Genomic DNA, 20,655 nt, shown 5'->3' with positions numbered 1-20,655 from the left:
CCTTACAGCCCCGGCCTATGCATGCCTACTCGGAAGTCAGTCCCATTCGAGTCAGTGGGGCTTCCTCCTAGGAAAGAGCGGCTAGGCCTGGGCTGTGACGAGCGCCATTGGGTAGCAGCGCTTCGCAGAGCCCACCCCCCCCCGGGCTACGCGCAGGAGCGCTGCGAGGCCTTGGAGATAGACTCAAGGGCGGTTACGCGGGGCGGCGGTGCATTGTGGGAAACGCCTTGGCTCGAGAGAGCCGCCATTTTGTCTCTGCCACTCTTGCAGCGGGTCGGCTGGGCTGCCTGGTAGGCGAGGCGGCAGCAGGAGCAGCAGCGGCCGGGCCGACCGAGAGGCGGCCGGAGCGACAAAGAGGCAGGCGGCCGGGCCGGGCGGAGCGGAGAAGAGAACCGGCAGCATGATTTCGGCGGCCCAGCTTCTGGACGAGCTCATGGGCCGGGACAGGAACCTGGCCCCGGATGAGAAGCGCAGCAACGTGCGGTGGGACCACGAGAGCGTGAGTGTGGCCGGCCCGGCCTCGCTGTTGGCGCGCCGGGGGAGGGGGTGAGGACGCCGGGGCCGGGACTGGGGCCGGGCGGCGGAGGGTCCTCGCTGGAGCTCTGGGGGCGGGTGAGGCAGCGCGACCTCTGGAGCGGGGCGGGGGACGGAGAGCCAGCCGAGAGGTCGCGCTCCCGCCTCTTCCCCGAGCGAACAATGGAGATGCGGGGCGCCGGGCTGGTGGCCTCGGCGGCGGGAGGGAGGCGGGCGGGCGGGCCTGTAGCGAGAGCGCAGCTCCGGGAGCCTCTGGCGCTGGGAGTGCTGCGCGGGGTGGAAGACGTGCCTCGCAGGGCTGCCTCCCTCGGGCGGGAGGCGCTGGCTACTTGCGGAGCGCGGCCTCTTGCTGGAGAAGGCGAGAGGCTCTGGCAGGACGAGCGGGGCTTCGTCTCGCCTTTGGGTCCCGCTCTTCGGTTCCAGGGACGCTGACAGCAGCGCACTGTGCAGAGGCGCTCTGAACGGCAGCGCCGCCTCTGCAGTCCGGGTTGGGGCAAGTCCGTGCCCTGTTCTAGCAGCACAGGTTGTGCCTCCTTATCCACTGGGGTTCTGCTCCCAACCCCCCCCCCCCATGTAGTGCTTCTCAAACTGGGTCGGGAACCGTGATCCGGGTCCTGGTTCTTAACTTTTTGTGGATCATAGTCCCAAATAATTTGTTGAAAGCTGTGGCCCCCTCTCCAGAAAAATGTACACAATCACAAGCACATTTGCATTTGTTCATGCCCCCCCACCACAGGCTAAGAACCTCTGATCTTTACATGGTGTTCCTATGTGTAAAGTTTAATGTGTTCAAAAAAGGAACTCTAAACCTGTTTTTCTTCCATCAGGTTTGTAAATACTACCTTTGTGGGTTTTGTCCAGCTGAATTGTTCACAAATACTCGATCTGATTTAGGTAAGAGTGTGTGTTTGTTTCCTTTGTTATAGTGCGTTTAAAGTTTGGGATTAGAGATGCACTAGTGGTATAGGGGAGTGTTTTGTTTCTACTTTGAATAAATTTCTTGTACTTTATTTCTGATTACTTAGGCCAGAGGTGATCACACCCCGGCTCAGGGGCCACTTGCGGCCCTCAAGGACTCCCAATCCAGCCTGCGGGTAGCCCCCAATCTCCAATGAGCCTCTGGTCCTCCAGAGACTTGCTGCAGCCTGTGCTGGCCCGCTGCAGCCACTCTCAGTGTGAGGGCAACTGTTTGACCTCTCGCATGAGCTGTGGGATGAGGGCTCCCTCCACTGCTTGCTGTTTCATGCCTGTGATGCAGCAGCGGCAGCAAAGGAAAGGCCAGTCTTGCCTTGTGTAAGGCCTTTTATAACCTTTGAGCTATTGCAAGACCATCATTCATTCATATAAGTTCCCTCTCTAATATATTCATTTATGCATATTTATTCAAATTTGAATATAAATTAATTATTTTTATTCCTGGCCCACGGACACAGTGTCAGAGAGATGATGTGGCCCTCCTGCCGAAAGGTTTGGACGCCCCTGATTTAGGCCATCAAGTGTGAAACATCCTATTAAAATGGCTTAAAACTTTTGATTTGCATAAAATTTGCTGATTATATTCTAAAGTAATCAGTATCTTGATAATTTCTTATTTGTAGAGCATGGTTGTCAAAATACAAACTTCCCTTGTTCATACAAATGCCTTCCAACAGTAGTTTTCCAATCTCTTTTCAACCAACATTCATATCCTTGTATAGCTAATATGTTCTGTTGGATTGAATACTCTTCTGCTGTATATCAAGTTGAACAACCATAATAGTGCGCCCATACCTAAGATTTGTTGCACCAGCAGACGAGTTCTTAGACTAGATCAGGGATGTCAAACATAAGGCCCGTAGGCTGGATGTGGCCACTGGAAGCTCTTTATCTGGCCCCCATGATAATTGTGCTGTCCCAGCACCACCCTTTTAGCAGCTCTGCTTCTGCCAAGACCCTGGAAGAGAGAAATAAAAGGAGACCTCAGAACACAAGGAATGTTAGATGGTAACTGGCAGACCAAGAAGACAGAGAGGGAGATACTGCCAAGGTGCTGGGGGAGCCCAATTATCATACTGGCTACCCTTTCAGCAGTGCCACTTCTGCCGAGGTGTCACTTTGCAGACCATCTCTCACCTGCAAAGTGATGTACATTTTCTCTTCTATCATTTGCAGCTAATGAGTTTCTGTGTGAGAACAAAGTGCTTATTTCTGGCCATCTATTTGATAACATGTTCTGCTTAATTTTGTCCCTTTCAACCCTCAGCAAGTGCTAAGCATGCTGTTCGCCCCACTATATGAAATGAATTTGACTACCCTGGTATAGATTGTAGAAAACTTTTGCTAGCACAACTTTGAACAGTCATTTTTGCTGTTGCTTTGTTGCACAGCTGTGCTGCTGAAAAGATTCAGAATCAAAACATTGAACTGTGATAGGGTTTATTGAATGCATTCTTGGACCCTCTTTGTTTTTCTCCCATAAACATTATGTGGGCTTCCATGCTTTAAAAGTTTTTAGCTATTCCTGTACTAGCTTAATGTTGCAGGAGTGTGAAGTGCACATCCTTGAACCATCACCAGTTCCATGTGGACTTGCAGACAATAGACATGAAAGCCACGTTCATTCAGAAGTTCATAAAAATGTGTTCGTCTTCACTCTCCCAAGCTTTAGGAAAAGGCTTCTTAATTGGTCTGCCAGTGTCTTCTCTTGTAGGCCTCAACCATACTCTCTAGTACAGGGGTGTCCAACTCATTTCATACAGCAGGCTGAATATCATTCATGATGCCTGCTGAGGGCCAGAAGTGATTATGTCATGTGGCGGGAAGTGATATCATTAAACAGGTCAAAACCAGAAATAAGCACTTTTTTCTTATGTAGGAACTCATTAGCTGCAAATGACAGAAGAGAAAATACACAAATCTTGATCATATTTCAAGATATGGGGAAGCCCAATTATCATGCAGGCCACCCTTTCAGGAGTGAGAGCATTGCTCAGCAGCTGAGAGCTTGACGGTCAGATAAAAAGCTTCTATGGGCCGCATCCAGCCCCCAGGCCTTGACACCCCTGCTCTAGTACAATGATGGGTCCTGACTGGTTACAGTCATTAGCACTTTGCCAGCTTGGTGAGCAGGTGGTATATTTGAGCGTTTAGAAATGTGCTACTGTACAGCACAGTTTGTTTCTCAGGTGTAACATTTACCATACTAGGTTGATCAGCTTTGAATTTGTCTGGTTGTGCATAATTATAAAAAATGTGCGTATCCTCATTTTTCTTCTGTTTCTAGGTCCATGTGAAAAAATTCATGATGAAAACCTCAGAAAACAGTGAGTGTCTGTATTTATGGTTAATGCTCTTTGGTGTAACTGGATGTAATATAAGTGTGTACTTGATGTAAAAAAAAAAAAAACTCCCCACATTCTAATCTTTATTGAAGCTGAAAACTCAGAGGTTGTCTTATGTTTGTCTAATGATTTGACAATGCAGGAAGAGTATTTGATATTTAATATAAAAAATATTTTAACATTGCCAGGTATGAGAAGAGTTCTCGGTTCATGAAAGTAGGCTACGAAAGAGACTTCCTTCGCTATTTACAGAGTTTGCTTGCAGAAGTTGAGCGACGAATTCGAAGAGGTCATGCCCGTTTAGCATTGTCCCAGACTCAGCAGTCCTCAGGTGTAAGTACAAAAGCAGAAACTGTTTTTGCACATTCTTAATATCAGCAAGTGAATCTAATATAAACAACTCTTTTCACAGGTATTATTTAAAAATAGAGGAGATGTGCAGACATGCCCAAAGATTATAAAATGCTTGGGTTATTTTAATAAAAATAACTAATAGCTATTTATATTATTTTTAGCTAATAGCTCAATTTAGCTAATTTCTTCTTTCGAATTGCATGAGATTCTCAGACTGCTTTCTTAACTTCCTATCACTTTACTGACCCTGAAGAATAAGCCCACCGAGTAGGCCAGCACATGGTTTTCTCTTGAACTCATCAGAAATGAATTGGCTAGTATTAATATTTCCATTTGCTGGTAGATGTAGTACTGGTCATGCCTCATTATTCACTGGATAAAATTAAAGAAGTGGATATCAAGTCAGTGGAGAAATAGCTTTAAAGACAGAATTACAAGTTTCTTGCTCTTTCATTGACACCGCAGAATGCATTGGTATAGACACTATACTGCATTCAGCAACTAGATGGGGTGAAAAATGGAATCTAGTGGAATGAAATTATAATTGACAGCATGACGGTGATGATGAGATCTTTATTGGCATAAACATCATGATAATACATAAATAAAATCATGTAATGAATCCATAATCACATGGCACACATCCAAAATGCCCCATAAACTAGCCTGTTATAGGACTAAGCTTTCAATCCCATTCCTGAGAACACATAACTGTATAGACAAAACATGAAGGTAGAAAATTGGATTTTGGGTTTGTGTTTTTCTCATTACAAGGCATTTAAAAGTGGACTTCAGTATCAGTGGTGAGTCACATCAGTGGATATTGCGTTCCCACCTGTATAGCTTTCTTTATCATTTACAATTACTGTGGGATTTTTCTTCCATTCCTTTTTTATTATTGCAAACTTCATCAGTTGGTCAATAAACTTAGCATAGTCTAGTGAAGTAGAGCAGTATTTTACTGTTTTTGCTCTTCCATCACTACTCTTAATAACTAATACTTCTTTTAATATTTAGCAAGCAGCAGGACCTACTGGTAAAAATGAAGAGAAGATTCAAGTCTTAACAGACAAGATTGATGTACTTCTACAACAGGTAAAAGACTGTCTTGAGTAATATAATGATGTTATTCAGGAGGCTGAATCAGGACACTATAATAAATTTGTTTTCCTTAATAGATTGAAGAACTGGGTTCCGAAGGAAAGGTGGAAGAGGCTCAAGGCATGATGAAACTTGTTGAACAGTTAAAAGAAGAGAGAGAGTTGCTCAGGTCTACAACATCAGTAAGTAGGAGTCATAGAACCCTGTTCTGCCTTGTTTTAAAGTTGGAGGCAATTGTGGGATGCAGTTAAATAACCTTGATGAAATCATTGCACAATTGTTTTATTTTTCAATTAGTCATAAAAATAAGCGCATTTGAAATATATTACTTCATTTCTTACTAATGTATATCACTTACCTAGTGCCCATATAAGTCTTCTGTTTTGCAAATAACACAGTACCTGAAAATTGTCAATGTTGTGTGTTTTGTGCTTGGAAAAACCCACTTAAATTCTGCACAGAAGTAGGTCAGAATTTGTGCTAAGAAAGAGACTGGAATCCAAAGAACTGGATTTGTGCCAGTTCAACTTTGCTGTTGAGTGGGGGGGGGGGGGGGAATTGAAATTCCACAGCCATTGGCTGTGCCTAAAATAATTATTTGAATACAGGCATTTTCCTTCTTGGAAATATCAGCTTATCGGTTTCTGCTTTGCGACCCCCACCAACAGTCGGATTATGACCCACACTTTGAGAAACCTTGGTCTCTGTACCACTACCCTTGTGAACTGCAGGGAGGCACTTGGTAGGCACTGTCTCTTGTCCTTCTGGGAGTGCTTTGGTAGGACAGGAGAACAGAAGCAAGGCAGAGAGAACGCATAAGTGTGCGCACTCTAGTTACCCCTTTTAAGTTCTCTCTTACTTCCTGATTTGGTGAAGGAAATGAATTCCAGCACCAAGGAATTATTTACTAAAATCAACTTTGGCATATTCCATGTCCAACCAACAAAATTTGGCATATGAAGATTCCATCATTAGCAAGGTTTTAAAAAAATATTCTGAATGTCAATTTTTGAAATGACCTACTTTTTTTAAATTTCAAAATTAGCCCTTAGTGACTGCTGTAGGTAGAATATATGTCAATCTCTGTCTAAAAGAATAGGCACATGTATTATGAGAATTAGGACCTTGAACAAATTTTCAGTGTTGAGTGTTTTGTATCAAAAATTCCAGTGATAGAATTTTTAAAAAATGTGGGTGTAGATTTTTGAAATGGCTGCAAAGTTTCAGCAAAATCCATGGCTATGATGCAACTCTCATTCGGTAACTTTTTGTCATACACAACCCCTTTTGTAAAGCGGCAAAGATTACAAAAACCATAATGACAGCTTTCACTTTCTCTTGTTTTGACATGCATTGTGTAATACTTGGTTGGGCTCTTAGCAGCTCGGGTTTCATATACATGTATTCTAATGCTCAGAATAGAAGTACACCTTGAAGTATTTAGGCTCAGAGCTTCAGTATAGTACTCTAGACATTTTGCCAGGGCTTTTATGGGTCTAATAAGACCACTGACTTTTCCTCAAACATCAGATCGCTGTGCCAGTAGCAAATATTTTTGAAATTGCCCCTCAAAGTGGGTGTGACATGAGGCAATACTGTGTAAGAAGGGCATCTAGCACCCCTCTTCAGCATGTGTGGCTTTTTGTGTTGACACCTAGGTGCATCAGAAAGCCAGAATGAGTTTCTCACAGAGTGACTTTTCCAGTCACTGGGGGCAGCTAAGCAGCCTCAAAGCAATCTGAAGCAATCATGTAACATCCCCCCCCCAACACACACTGACTGAACAACAGGTCACATACCCAGCTAGCAGGTCTATCTAGAAGATGCCTTGGCTCTTTGCTGGTTCTTCCCTAAATTACCCCTTCCTCCTTCCCTCAATCCAAATCTGCCTGTGCACGCCTGTTTTTCAATTTTTTCAATTCTCTACCATGCAGAAGCTCCTCCCCTCCCCCTTTGGAGCTACTGGTCTGCAGCTGTCTTTGCACCAGACATTCCACATAGATAATCTCATACCCCAGGTCAAATTTCCCCCCTCTTATGTAAGAACCTAAGAAGAGCCCCACTGGATCAACCCAAAGACCCATGTAGTCCAGTTTCCTGTATCTTAGTGTGGCCCACCAGATGCCTTGGGGAGCACACAAGACAACAAGATACCTGCATCTGTCAAGGGAGGGCATCTGGAATTTTCTAGTCTTCCCCCCCTCACTGCCCGTGGGGGGGACAGCATCTCCCTCCCAAGGCTGTACCACCTGGGATCCCAGCCCTCCAACAAGGTCCAGAGGGCAGGGAGCAGGAGCGCCAGCAGTGCTCTCCCCCCCACCCCCAACAAAGTCCATAAGGTAGGAAGCGGGGACATAGGAAGTATTCCTCCTCCCACCCAAGGCAGGGTCCCTGCAGTGACTGGCTGGGTGCCTCTGATTAAAGCTGCAATCCCAAACCCACTTACATAGGAGTAATTCCCACTGAATTCAGTGGGGCTTACTTCTAAGTAGGCATGCATAGGATTGTGCTTGGGAAGAAGCAAAGGAGCAAGCAGGCAAGTATTTCACACACTCACTCACACCCCTCCAGCACCATAAAGAGGCAACATTACCAGATTGCCAGGACAGCAAGCGACTTGCACATACAGTGAATGCACAGTTTGCCTTGCAAATGAACCTAAACCACATCTCTGCCGCCTGGGTCAACCAATTATTTTCAAGACTGACTGAGCCAAAGTTTCTCCCTCACTGGAGCAAAAGTAAATTTTGTTTTATTTTGTGGTTTTAAAGGGATATCATGTTTTTTGTTTTTTAAGCCCACTTTCACATTTCGCAAATTCCTTTTTAGACTGCCCCGATCCATTGTGTATCTTCAGGAAGGTGTTGAAAAATGGCACAAACCAAACCTGAGCAGGATTGTTTTTCTTTGTGTTTTATTGACAGGCTGTAAGCCACTTTGGAGTTCCTTATGGTGGGATAGAAATGGGGAGAACAAAGTTGTAAATTTTTGGAGAAGCTTTGATGTTAATGCCTTTGTTAATATGTACCTTCTCTTTTCAGACAATTGAGAGCTTTGCAGCCCAAGAAAAACAAATGGAAGTTTGTGAAGTCTGTGGAGCATTTTTAATTGTAGGAGATGCACAGTCCAGGGTAGATGATCACTTGATGGGAAAACAGCATATGGGTTATGCTAAAATTAAAGCAACGGTAGAAGAATTAAAAGTATGTTAATCCTCTGAGTTTGTATATAGATGAACCAAAATATTTTGCATGCAGTGTGCTGAGTAGTACCTGACACTGAAGTCTAAAGAGAAACCCCTGAGTTGCTTTTTGCAATGAAAGTCTACAGAGCTTTGAATCAGAGAATATCATTATATTTGATATTATAGACCAGGGGTGCCCAAACCCTGGCCCTGGGGCCACTTGCGACCCTCGAACACTCCCAATCCAGCCCTCAGAGAGACCCCAGTCTCCAATGAGCCTCTGGCCCTCCGGAAACTTGCTGGAGCCCATGCTGGCCTGATGGCAACTGCTCTCAGCATGACGGCCAACTGTTCAACCTCTTGCACGAGCTGTGGGATGAGGGCTCCCTCCACTGATTGCTGTTTCACATCTGTGATGCAGCAAAGGAAAGGCTGGCCTTGCTTTGTGCAAGGCCTTTTATAGGCCTTGAGCTATTGCAAGACCTTTATTCATATAAGTTCCATTTCTAATATATTCATTTATGTAAATTTATTCAAATTTGAAATGTAAATTCTTTTTTTTCCTGGCCCCCCCACACAGCATCAGAGAGTTGATGTGGCCTGCCTGCCAAAAAGTTTGGACACCCCTGTTGTAGACTAAGCAGAACAATGTTAACATCTGGGAAATGCTGCTGTAAATATATTTTGGAATATGCCATTCGGAGCAATAATACCGGTAATCTTCCTGTATCTGTGGGGGTTCTGTTCCAGGAGGGGCCTGCAGATACAGAAACCGTGGCTGTGGGTTAATCTTATATAAATAGTGCCCCTGTGCACCCATTACAGTACCTTTGTTTTACTGTAGTAGTGCTTGCAACACGGGCGCTTCTCGCTTAACTTACGAACCAAACATACAACCAGCCTGCATGCTACCAAGACAACAGAGGTAATAAAAACAAAGGTACTGTACTGGGGGTGGGGGGTTCCTTGGATCCACAGAAAGGTGAAACTATGGATATCTGATACAGGCGGGTGTCTATACGAAGGACTTTGTAACACAAAAAGGAGAATTTCACAGCTAAAATTCTTGAAGGCAACCATGGAGGAAAGTATTGCAGTATTTCCATTTCTACCCGTGTTATACAAAGGTTGAAATAAATATATGTGTCCAACACTTTGTGATGTTTTGGCTTATGCCTGGATTGCTCACCTAAAATCTTGGTTTATGCCAGGAGTCACACTCCAAAACTCTCCAGAGGATTGCCTGAGCTTCCCTGAGGCAGCGCACATCCACACACTGCAAGGCTCAGACTGAGGGAAATAGCATCTTTCCAGTTTCCTCAGTGAAACCGGAAGTTGTGCGAGAGATATAATTTCCCTTGGTCTGAGTTCTGCAGGGACAGCGAGTGTACGTGCGCTGCATCTGAACCCTCCCTTCCCTTCAGAGAGACTGGATTATGTCAAACACTGCTTGATGACAGAGATTGTGGTCCCGATCCCTGTCATTAAGTGGCACACAACTGTATTTATTGGGAACTAAAAACAACAATAAACCAAGATGTCAGATTGACCTAGGCTGTGTGGGATAATTGGATAAGAATAGCAGAATGAGTGTTGTAGAACAATAGTCTTGAAGTTTTTCAGCTTTTTAGGAACTATTTGCTGAGCTGTGAATAGCAGATAATTCTGTGGATTTGAGTAACAGCGTTAGTTCCAGTCTTAAAATTTGAGCTGTACCAATTGAAATCATGTTCTGTGATCATGTCACTAATGTACTTAAATTATGTATACCTTTTGATATACAAAAAGGGTACAGATTTTTAAGATCATAGGAAACTGCCTTATGCTGAATTAAACCATTGATCTCAGACTGGTAGCTGCTCTTCGAGACTTTTGACAGGAATTTTTCTCTGCCATGTCTGGTGATGCCAGGAATTGAACCTTGGACTTTCTGTGTTCAGAGCAAATGCTCTACTACTGAGCCATGGTCCTTCCCGTACTCTTATCCAGAGCTGACTTTCAGTAGATGATATGAGGAAGTGGTGGTGTTTGGTTAACTGAGCTCAGAAAGTCATATTTGGTTGGCACTATTTTGTAGAGTTTGTACAAAAAACAAATTGAACTGTGGTTAGCCAGGATCCTAACTTATAGATTAAAGGTACATTGAGGATGAGCTGCCATATCAAGGTGAGATTGTTTTTTGTAGTAGATGGAGTCCTTCAAAATGTGTAAATTATGTACATACAAAACAGAAGGTTGAGAGTTTCTGTCAACATTTGTGGAATACTTTCCTTCAGGAAAAATTAAGAAAAAGAACTGAAGAACCTGAGCGTGATGATCGATTAAAAAAAGAGAAACTAGAACGAGAAGAGCGAGAAAGGGAGCGTGAACGGGAAGAAAGAGAAAAAAAGCGACGGCGTGAAGAAGAAGAAAAAGAGAAAGAGAGAGCTCGAGATAGGGAGAGGCGGAAGAGGAGTCGTTCACGAAGCAGACATTCAAGCAGAACCTCCGACAGGAGAGGTAGCCGGTCAAGGGACCATAAAAGATCAAGAAGCAAAGACAGAAGACGAAGCAGGTATTTGTCTGGGACATGATTGGACTGACTGGAGTGAATTGAATTCATTGACCCTCAGACCTAAAGAACACAGCATAGCTTTCTTTTCCTGATGAACCATTTATTGCCAAGCATTATTGTGAATTAAAGGACCGATTTTAGCCTCAGAAATAGAACTCAAGGTCTTCTAGCAACTTGTAATACTCGAGTTGTCAATTTTTTAAATACTGGAGACAGGTTTTAAATATTGAAGCATTTTGACTGTTTCTGTGATTGTTTCAGGAGTCGAGAGAGACGTCGAAGCAGAAGCCATGATAGATCAGACAGAAAGCACAGATCACGCAGCAGGGACAGAAGGCGGTCTAAGAGTCGGGATCGTAAATCTTACAAGCACAGAAGCAAAAGCAGAGAGCGAGAACAAGACAGGAAATCTAAGGAGAAAGGTTAGTTCACATGTATATTATAAAAGAGGTGCTCTCCAGAATTATGCCATGGTCTGTCCATCCCACCATTCTCTCTCTCCAAATTCCTCTTGTATTGTTTCATGTACGATGAAATGTACTCTTAAGCATATAGATGCACTTTCCCCTGCCTCTGAGCACTGCTGAGTATTAGATTTAAAATCTTTAGATTTCAGGTATATGTATATAAATTCTTGTGTCAAATGAGTTAGACTGTTGGCCCGCTTCTCCTGAAAATTACTGTATGTTGACTTCAAATATATATTTGTGTTCTGTTGCCAGTCTTTGGTGTCAGGCGTACAGATGCAACACTATTTCTTAATTGGTGTTGGTTTAAAAAAAAATAGAGCTTTTGTGGAGGCAGAGGAAAGTAGAAGAGATGTTAGGCAACTTTTTGCTCCTGTAATCTCATGTACACTTTTAATCACTTCTCCTCGTATACCTTCTTCAATGGTATACCCAGCCTCTGAGATTATTTGCTGTCTTTGCCTGCATCTCTAACCAATTTGGGAAATTTGATGAAATAGCCTTATCAAAGTAGGTTCAAGGCTTGCTAGTGGTTTTAATTGTCAAACAGTATTCTTTGAAATACCTTTATGCAAATCAGTTCAACAGGCTATAATGGTATGATGGTCTTGACTGTGTTGGCATGTTAATGTTTCTTGGTGATGTTTTTTCAGTCAAGGAAACATGATTTTATCCATGTCTTATTTGAAAAGTTGTGTTGAAAAGATGAAAGAACATCTAAAAAGGAAGTGTTGAGTGATGCGTGTCCTCAGGAACAGCTTTCCATGTATCTTAAAAATAGTTTCCCTGTTATCCTTCTGTTTTCAGATCCTTTCTGAAAGTAGTATGAGAAACAGCCCTGTTTTGGCAGAGCTGCTTAGTATATATGCCATTCATTCCTTTCTGTATTCTCTTTGGGCTGTTGGGAACTTCCCTGTTGGCGTAGAGGTCGCTTATGATGAACGATTGCTCAGTGCTTTTCAAAGTTCTGTACAGTCTCCAAACTGTAAGGAAATCTATAAAATATTTGTATTTTGGCAAGTATTTTTCTGACGACCTTTTCAGGCTTTTCTTATTAGGCAATATTTCAAAATTACCTTTATCGTTTCTTTAGTAGGTCTTGGTTAGTGCTTTTGTGATGCATTTTAGTATTTGTGCACTCACCTACCCTTATTGCAAAAACAATAATGGGAGTCCTGTGTGTGGATATTGCTAGATTACATTCAACATTAGTGTAGGTACAAGGTCTTTCATGATGTGTTTTTCTCTGGTGAAGACTTCAGTGACTTGCAGTAATAGAAGGTCTTGTATGCATTGCACAAAGGGTAACTGCTAGGATCTGCATTTAGGGAGCAGCCTGGTTTGCTTAAATCTGCCCATTGCAGTGCTTTTCATTTGGAGTTACTTTAACCATTTAAACTAGTAAATTTGAGCATAACTGGTATATTTAGTAAAGTATACTGCAGTGTTAATGACATTCCTTAAAACTTAACTATGACAGGGAAAGTGAATGTCTCAAAGGTCTAATTTCTGGGTTCTGTTTACCAAAGTATTAAGTTCACTCAAACTGTAATAAATACGTGAGAAAATTGGCATACTTGCTCAGCCATTGATTAACTTCTCCCCACCTCTCAGATTCTCAACCTCTCTGCAAACGAGGTTACATGCTAACTTTTTGGGTTTTTACTAGTGTTCTGATTTTGTGTTTTTTTTTGCTTTGGTCTCCACTCTTTTGTTGTAGCTGCATTTACAATTTGACTTCTTTCTATATCACCTCAGCTTTACCCAAATATTGGGGGTTAGTTGCTTCTTAGCAGATGTTTGAATATCTGTCCGTTTTGTAGGTTCCTTATTCTATTTTTAACATGCTCTTTCAGTAAATGCTGATAATTATATACAGACCTTTCTCTAGAAAACCTAAATGGTTAAGAATTTCCCATTGTGTTTAGGTAACAAGAAATTGAAATTTCAAAAATAACTCTTATCAGGACCACCTAGCTTTATGGGTTTTTAAAAAAAGAGGTGATCTAGAAAGAAATATTTATTTATTTACAAGTAATATTTTACTTATTTGCAAAAAGCTCAATCCATTTCTCATGAGGCAGCCATAATGATTAGTCTTAAGGCTTGAGGAGCTTAATTAAGTGACCCAGCCTTCACCTACCTTACAACTTGTCATTGATGGACTAGGAAAGAAACACACCAGAAAAAAGATGCTGAAACATTTATCTCCCTATATTTACACAAGCTTGCAAACTGCAGGAATTCAGCTCTTTCAGGGCAGTTAGCAGCTCTCTGATTTTTGAATAGCCTCATGGCTTGAGGCAATTATCTGATATTTCAATCACCCATGTTTTCATTGGAGGCTCTGCAGGACCCACCAAGTGGTTACTGACTCTCAGTTTGAAAAGTGCTGGGTTAGTTAATAGAGAGTACTAAAGATGTGAATAATACTTATGGAGATTATTTTATACCTATCTGCAGAGTGTGCTTGCAGATCCATTAAGTAGAAGGTAAAATTTGTCACCATCCCCAGCCCCTATTCTAACCTCCAATAGAGCACTGTAGTTCATGATCAGCTTATACCACATCCTAATACTTTCAGTGCATGTATGACCAGTTGCAATTAAAAAAGCAGTTTTCAGAAACCATGCAGAAGGACAGCTGTAGTGTACACATCTTAAGACCCTGACAGTTGTCATAGTTTAGGTTCATCTTTCAACCCACAGGTCAATAACTGCTTTATAGTTGTACAAAAAAAAAAGGTTCTCCATTTGTCCAAACTTAAAGCAATCCTAAAACACCTCCAGGAGAGTCTGCGCATTCTGCCCACTCATAGGACTGTTGAGCTCTATTGTATCTACGTAAGACAGAAGATAAGTTCATTGGACTGCCTGCTAGGCCTCTGCAGGCAACAAGACTGCGGTTCCTCAGTGAATCTCCATGTGAATTGAAGATACCTAATAAGGCAAAAACTGAAGACTTTCTAAAAGGTCAGTTAGCTCAACTTGCCCAAGCAGTTCTCATAGAACAGACTAGTTTTCTAAGAGTCCACAGTTAACTAGATTTCTGTGGTGGTTTCCCTCAAGTTTCAAATAGTGGGTGTTTTCTTCCTTTAAAGAGTGCTTCCCCTTGTTGATTTTTAAGATGCTTTCTTCTCTGTTTAATAAAGTTGTCCTAAATTTTCTTATTCTGAATACAGCTTCAACCTCTACTAACTTTAGTTCCTGTTCCAAGCCAGAAACATATTGCTTTGCCCATTTAAATCCATACCCCAGATCAGTGGCATCACTAGAGGGGTGCAGGAGGTGCAGGCTGCTCTGGGTGACACAGGGGGTGACACCGCTACTGGCCGAATTTTTAAAATGTTGGTATTTAATAATACCATCATGTTATGTATCATTCAATGTGTAGTTTTATGCGGAATGCAGTGAAACAAGTCACGTTGAAATATTTCTGTTCTATCAAAAGTTATAGCCAAAAAACCAGCGGAGCGGGGCAGTGGTACATCACCGTGCTGTCTGGGGCGTTGCACCTCCTACTACATGGGTGAAAGTCCATCATAGGGGTGATGCACTGGCCTCCCACACCAGGTGAAGCATACTTTAGTGATGCCACTGTCCTAGATAGCTTTGAGAATCTCTATTTGTGTCCTGTTCATATTAAATATGGATGCTTAAAAGACTTTTGTTCTTCATGCTGGTTGTCAGTGGAATACACTGCACTTGTGCATTGAAACAAATGCTGGGTTCTCCGCTTGCAGGACAACTTCTATTATATAAAAGAAAAAGAAACCTTGGGCTTCTCTTGAAGAGGGGAAAGGCTGGATCTAAATATTTGGACTATACCACATGCATTTTATATTTAAAAAATTAGTGAATTAAAAACCTGATAACCCCTGCTGATTGAACAAAGAAGCATTTTTGTTTAAAGTGGTGCTCTTATACTTTGAAGGGAGAGCAAACATCTCTCTTCATCCCAGCATAGCATCTTTTCTAGTGGCAGTTTGCTGCTAGTGAGCATTGCTGCTAAAGTTTGTTAGATTGTGAGCTCTCTTGGGACATGGAACCTTTTATTTTCTAGATCAGGGGTGTCAAATTCATTTCATATAGTGGGTCAAATAGCATTCATGGCATCTGCTCAGGGCCACTTCATTAAACAGGAAGTGATGTCTAAGCAAATAATGGCTAGTAATAAGCACTTTTTATCACTTATTTATCACCTATTATCTCTTATAATAAGCACTTATTTATCACTGTAAATGACAGAAGAGAAAATGTGCAAATGTGGATTATATTTTCAAGATATGGCAGAGCTCAATTACTACATGGGCTGCCCTTTCAGTCATGCTGCCTCTACCAAGGCAACACTTCACAGCTGAGAAGTATTCTGCAAAGTGCCACTTCAACAGAAGTGGCACTGCTGAAAGGGCAAACTGTTTGATAATCCAGTTCTCCTGGCACTTCAGTGTCTCTTCAGAAGTGGCACTTCAGAAGTGGGACTGCTGAAAGGGGCAGTACTGGAAGAGCCCAGTTACCACATGGGCCGGATAAAGAAAGGCTGTATCCGACTCATGGGCCTTATTTTTGACACCCTGTTCTCAACAATTACCTGTTGGAAAAACAGCATATAAATATTCTTAATTTTTCATATGAAAACTGCCCATGTAATGGTGAATGTTGTTGCATTCAGGAGTAATATGTCTACAGTAAAGCATAAAAGATGAAATCTTTTTTGCTGTTTTCTCTTGGGACCTGCTGCTTCTGGCTTTACTAATTTTACTGATGGCTGTTCCATACTTTTCTATACACCTGCCATTTTGACAACTACTTTTCCTGTGTAACAAACTGAGGGCACAATCCTAACCAGGTCTACTTAGAAGTAAGTCCTGTTTTGTTCAGTGGAGCTTACTATCAGGAAAGTGTGGTTAGAATTGCAGCCTGAGTGCCATTAGCTAGTCCCTCAGTTTCCAATCAGTACATGAACCAATGCTATAAATTGCAGTTTTGTGTTGAAAATTAGGTAAAAATATGTCAGACAAGTGAGTAAGGTGAAAACTAGCAAACCCTTAATTATGTTGAAAGTTATATCTTTTGCTCCCCACAGTCATGGATTATTAAATATGGTGTATCTACACAGACTAATTTTTCTACACTAAATATGGTGTAGATGGTGCATCTACACAGACTAATTTTTCCCTGATGGAGGTGGCAGATAGGGAGGCAAAGTCCAACCATTAGTGAGGTGAGGGACATGGCAAGCACCTGAAAGTAAAACAGATGCATTGAGCAAAGAGTGAGGAAGAAGCAGCAACTACCAATAACAGAGTACATAAAGCCATGGCTATATATGAAAAAAAACATTTGACTGAAGTGGTCATCTATCAATAGATTAGCATGAAAATCTGTATAAACAGATTGTTACAGTTTGAAATAATGTCTTTAAAATGTCAGACATTAATATCAAGTAGCCATGTTGAAGTCCTGCTCTGTTGAAACTGGTTACTTTCAGGCCATACTTGCATTAAAATCTGGGTGTATTAGCTTTACCTTAAGCTAAACTGTTCTGTGCCTCTCAGTGAGAAATCGGTGCTTGGAATTAAAATTACTGTCTAAAGTTTTAAAACTTTCCAGCAGATTACACAGCAATATTTGAGATATTGCAGAGAAACTATATATATTATGCATGAATTTAAGCTATATATGGTTAATGAAAAGCTGTATACAACTTTCGGTTTTATATATGTTTTTATTGGTAAATTATTTGGATTTATGTATAGCTTATGGCTTTGACCAGTTATCAGAGGGGACTGGCATGCATTTTGCTTTGTAATCTTGGCAGTAGTGTCTCCGCCCATGCTGTCCTATCCACTAGCCCTCTGAACGCAGCTTTCTCTTTCTAATAGAAGCGTTACTTTTACTATTGGCTCTATAATCTTGATCTCTCTAGTTTCCACTTTTGCAGCCATAGCTGGTGTCAGCATATACTCCTCACCTGAAAAACGTGATACCATGTGTGTGTTTACTGTGAAGTCCATGGTCAATGTCTTCTTTCATGGCAGAAAAGAGGGGATCTGATGATAAAAAAAGTAGTGTGAAGTCCAGTAGTCGAGAAAAACAGAGTGAAGACACAAGCATGGATTCCAAGGAAGGCGATGCTAAGAATGAGGTCAATGGGACCAGTGAAGACATTAAATCTGAAGGTGACACTCAGTCCAATTAAAACTGATCTGATATGACCTCAGATCAGACAGAGGTAAGTGCATTATTTCAAACTTTGATTAGGGCTTTTTGTTACTGTTTAACAGTGCAGCGTAAGTATGTACAGATGAAGATGGAGCTAAGCCAACTAAGAAGAGGTACTAAAGCACGTTCTGAAGATAAACACAGTGTAGTCCTGCAAAATCTTTTGAGGTACATTGTTTTGTATCGGCTATTTTGTAGCAGACATACCCCCTTAGTGTGCCTCTTGGGAACATATTTGTAATATAGTCTCCATAGAAGTTAATTATCCTACTTTTTTATTTTTTATTTTTAGGGGATTTGTTATCTTTTTTAACAATTTGAACTGATTTTGTAATTAAGTCCATATTGTGTTGGTGCATCAGAAACATTTGCTTTAATACTTAAATATTTGAGGCACATGTTGGACTACTTTGTTTTTATATAAACTGCTAGTATTTCTTTGTCAAGGATGTTTCTAGTTTTTTTGCTTTGCCTTGCATTCTAATGCAGTTTGTTCTGTAACTCGAGAGCCAGTAGCATTGGATTGATGGAAGTGTAGGGTTTATGAATAATTGCAGCTGACTACCATACCTCACACAGCGTTGGTGTTGTGAGCGGCCCATGAAAAGCCAAATTAAAAATCAAGGATTCAGTCAAACTAAGCAGGTACTCATGCCAGGTACTCCTTTCTCTACCCACATCCATGTTTGAATGCTGTTGCCTGTAATCTTTAAGCTTACTGTTGTGTTTTATTTACAAAAGTGAAAAGGAATCTTTGTGCATATTTTGTGACCATTGTTAACCTGATATTAACTTGATGGAATTTTCTTTCAACTGTGTGTAGGGATGCAGTGCTGCCCAGAATTAGATATCTTTAAAGAGTATTAAATGCAATAAATACTACATAATAATCGCCTTGTTACATTCAATGCATTTCAAGTCTTTAAGAGGTATGTGTTTATAATTTCCTACTGCGTAGGAGAATTGCCAAGCAGCCATGGTACACAGCAACCTATACTGGCTGATACCAGACTTGGGAGGCAAATGAAATTAAAGGCCAATGTCAGAAACACCCAGTAGAAATATATATAAATGGCAAAAATGTATACAAGCACATTGCATATTTAAATGAAAACTAAATTTTTAATATAAATAGCCACCCATTCTTGACCTATTATTTTTAGGGTCATTCCTTAACTAAGGAATTAACCCAGATAAAAACAGCTGATAAACCTATTTCCTTGCAACCTATTCTGAAACTATATTAACATTTATCTCTTAAGAGCTGCTAAACAATTAAGAGTACAATCCTCTAAGCACTGGTGTTGCACAACCACCGTTCATTTCAACAGCACTTGCATTTGACACCCTTTGCAAGTTCTTGTTGGAATACATGAAGGCTGCACAACATAAACGGTTGGTGATCGTGACCTTGTGTTTGTCCTTAATTGTTCAGTATTACTTCAAAGCCCCTGTGTATTAATGAGAATATTGAAGAGTTAAGTGGGCAGCAAATAGAGTCATTATTTAGGAGTGATAAAAGTCATCTCTGTTCCCACCATCTGACTCTCTTTTTTCTAACGTTTTGCATTATAGGACAGCTGAGTGACAAGTCTGCGAAGAATCCTGAAGACTGCATAATATGAAGATCTGCTTTAAAATGAGGTGAAAGAGAGCTGTAGTGGCATAGACAAAAATTAAAGTTCAGTTAGATTTTTTTTTATAAAGTAATTCAGGACTTATTGTGACCTCTCAGAATGCAGAGAAATGTTAATAAGCAAGCTACTGAGAATTTAAGTCCTTTATCATTTTTTTTCCTATAAGACTTTTAAGATGATAAACCAACATAACCTGAACACATGGCTTGCTCAGTGTTTAATTGCAAGTTTTCATTCTTGAACTTTGAAACACAAGGATAAATGTTTAGTATTTGTGTGACTCAGACTAAAATGAATCCCATTTTTACAAGCCTATACCTAGCTTCTTGATATACCCAAGTGGAAATAAAATATCTATGAATTTCTGTTACGCATTCGTTTGTCATTGAGTGATTAATATTAAAATAGATTTCTTTCCAAATAAATCAAATGTGTTCAAATTCATTTTTAACCCCCATCAAGAGAAAAGGGTTGATTTTTTCCCTAAAATTTACATGATCCAAACACCCTTACAGTAGCATACGTTTTGAAAACGTAAATAAAGAAGCAGCTGAGATTGTCATTCTTCTCTTGTTTTTATGTGTAAAAGAGCTATGATATTTTCATAAGATGAGAGAAAACATGCCAGATATGGTTGTGAAAGCTCTGACTTCAGTTGATGTACATGTTCTCTAGATCTGGCCTTAGCTTCACGAGAACCCTGTTGGGAGGGGGGGCATATGCTGGGGCTTGCTTAACAAGGCTCCCCTTATGGAGACTGGGGGAACACACACATGCAAGTCTTGTGAAAGATGTTAGAGAGCAACCCCCATTTCCCTGCATGCTGGATAGCAAAACTAATTACAAGCTATTGGTTATGAAAGCTCTGGCTTCAGTTGATTGATATACACACTCTAGCGCTGGCTTCAGCTGCTAATGTATTATGGCATGTTCCATCTGAGTAGTTCCCATTTGCACAGATTTTAAAAAAATAGGGAACAAGGAGATCTGTTGGTGGGGCAAGAGTCTGAAAAAGAGTAGGTAACACTATGGTGGTGGTAAAAACTGCAGGAGAGCAGTAGATGCATCATGTGTTACGGAAATAAAGGGGAAATGGTAATAGAAGGCTTCTACAAACTCAATTTGGGCCTGCATTTGTATATAGAGATGCAGGAAGAGCCCACTCTTAGCAATATGGAACCTGAAAAGGAGGGTTGCCAGCACACCTGTACAGCTAACCTAGTGGTTCCAAAGTAATGCAACTGGGAACAATTTCAGTAACTGAATCATTTTCTTGTTTG

General features: G+C 41.2%; 1 protein-coding gene across 5 annotated transcripts; it reads left to right on the top strand.

Moving 5' to 3' along the window:
• The first annotated feature begins 227 nt into the window (after nucleotides 1-227).
• LUC7L3 (LUC7 like 3 pre-mRNA splicing factor) lies at nucleotides 228-19,740 on the top strand. 5 transcript variants are annotated; one of them, XM_066614558.1, is made up of 13 exons: nucleotides 228-499; nucleotides 1,362-1,428; nucleotides 3,797-3,836; nucleotides 4,043-4,187; nucleotides 5,226-5,303; nucleotides 5,387-5,491; nucleotides 8,351-8,512; nucleotides 10,770-11,047; nucleotides 11,309-11,469; nucleotides 17,555-17,695; nucleotides 17,801-17,906; nucleotides 18,318-18,383; nucleotides 19,314-19,740. In XM_066614558.1, exons 1-12 carry the CDS (start codon nucleotides 401-403, stop codon nucleotides 18,340-18,342), a joined length of 1,407 nt encoding a protein of 468 aa, XP_066470655.1. In that variant the 5' UTR covers nucleotides 228-400; the 3' UTR covers nucleotides 18,343-18,383; nucleotides 19,314-19,740. The 5 variants fall into 5 exon arrangements, 4 of the variants coding, with proteins under 4 accessions (XP_066470655.1, XP_066470654.1, XP_066470653.1 ...); XR_010793745.1 differs by having other exon boundaries at nucleotides 17,801-18,383; XM_066614557.1 differs by having other exon boundaries at nucleotides 18,318-19,740.
• The last annotated feature ends 915 nt before the right edge of the window (nucleotides 19,741-20,655 follow it).

The sequence above is a fragment of the Tiliqua scincoides genome, chromosome 2, assembly GCF_035046505.1.
Source record: "Tiliqua scincoides isolate rTilSci1 chromosome 2, rTilSci1.hap2, whole genome shotgun sequence".
In the NCBI taxonomy this organism is placed as follows: domain Eukaryota; kingdom Metazoa; phylum Chordata; class Lepidosauria; order Squamata; family Scincidae; genus Tiliqua; species Tiliqua scincoides.
This window is presented reverse-complemented; position numbering and strand designations above follow the sequence as displayed.

Excerpts from the sequence above, each read along its gene's own strand:
- LUC7L3 (XM_066614556.1), top strand. The coding sequence starts at position 401 with ATGATTTCGGCGGCCCAGCTTCTGGACGAGCTCATGGGCCGGGACAGG. Across the intron at positions 1,429-3,796 it reads AAATACTCGATCTGATTTAG|GTCCATGTGAAAAAATTCAT; the intron begins GTAAGAGTGTGT and ends TTCTGTTTCTAG. Across the intron at positions 5,492-8,350 it reads TGCTCAGGTCTACAACATCA|ACAATTGAGAGCTTTGCAGC; the intron begins GTAAGTAGGAGT and ends TTCTCTTTTCAG.